Below are 693 nucleotides of genomic sequence, written 5' to 3' on the forward strand. Positions count from 1 at the left end.
TTTTACTTTTAAAAATTATTGTCATTAAATGATCTCTCTCATATCAGCGTTAAGAACTCTGTACAGAAGCACTATTATATACTGAGTAAATTTCTCTATGTATACTTATTAATGTAGAATAAATGAGAAATAAGAAGTGCAAGAATTCCTCTTCTGTTGAATCTCATGCGTCACAGTGTGCTATTTGTTGTGGTGATTATTTCTGTGAGGATTTCATCAGATAAGAAGTCTAATAGAATGGGAAAGAGTCTGACATCTGCTGTAAATTATACACAACAAGAATAAGCGTAGTACATATTAATAATCTTCTTTTTGTCTAAAAAATATCAAATTTTAATATGGCTATGTTTCCAATGTTACTGTCGGAATGGCACATTTCTCCTACCAGCAGCCATGGATTTTAACTAAATATCCCACCGAGCAGAATGAATATATATGTAATGAGGACGCGCAAGGAATGGCAGGACACCCCACTGACCAAATTAAGGACAACCAGCAGCATATTCCACAAAGAAATGATAATACAACAGAGAGAGAATTCACAGACTATTTTCTTGAATTTGAAAACGGCTTGTACAATAATCCACAGCCAAATTACAATACTACACAGAAAGAATTAACACACCCTTATTTCAGAAATTATAGACAACTTCTATGAAGACACAGAGAGAAGTGTAAGAACAATAGATGAAT

At 33.2% G+C, this 693-nt stretch overlaps 1 protein-coding gene across 1 annotated transcript; it reads left to right on the forward strand.

Annotated features, from left to right (window-relative positions):
• Positions 1–367: 367 nt before the first annotated feature.
• C922_05754 (hypothetical protein) lies at positions 368–658 on the forward strand (the record flags this gene model as incomplete). Its single annotated transcript, XM_008821325.1, has 1 exon — positions 368–658. The coding sequence occupies one exon, from the start codon at positions 368–370 to the stop codon at positions 656–658; it is 291 nt and encodes a 96-aa protein (XP_008819547.1).
• Positions 659–693: the final 35 nt, after the last annotated feature.

Source organism: Plasmodium inui, assembly GCF_000524495.1.
Source record: "Plasmodium inui San Antonio 1 unplaced genomic scaffold supercont1.164, whole genome shotgun sequence".
Lineage (NCBI taxonomy): Eukaryota > Apicomplexa > Aconoidasida > Haemosporida > Plasmodiidae > Plasmodium > Plasmodium inui.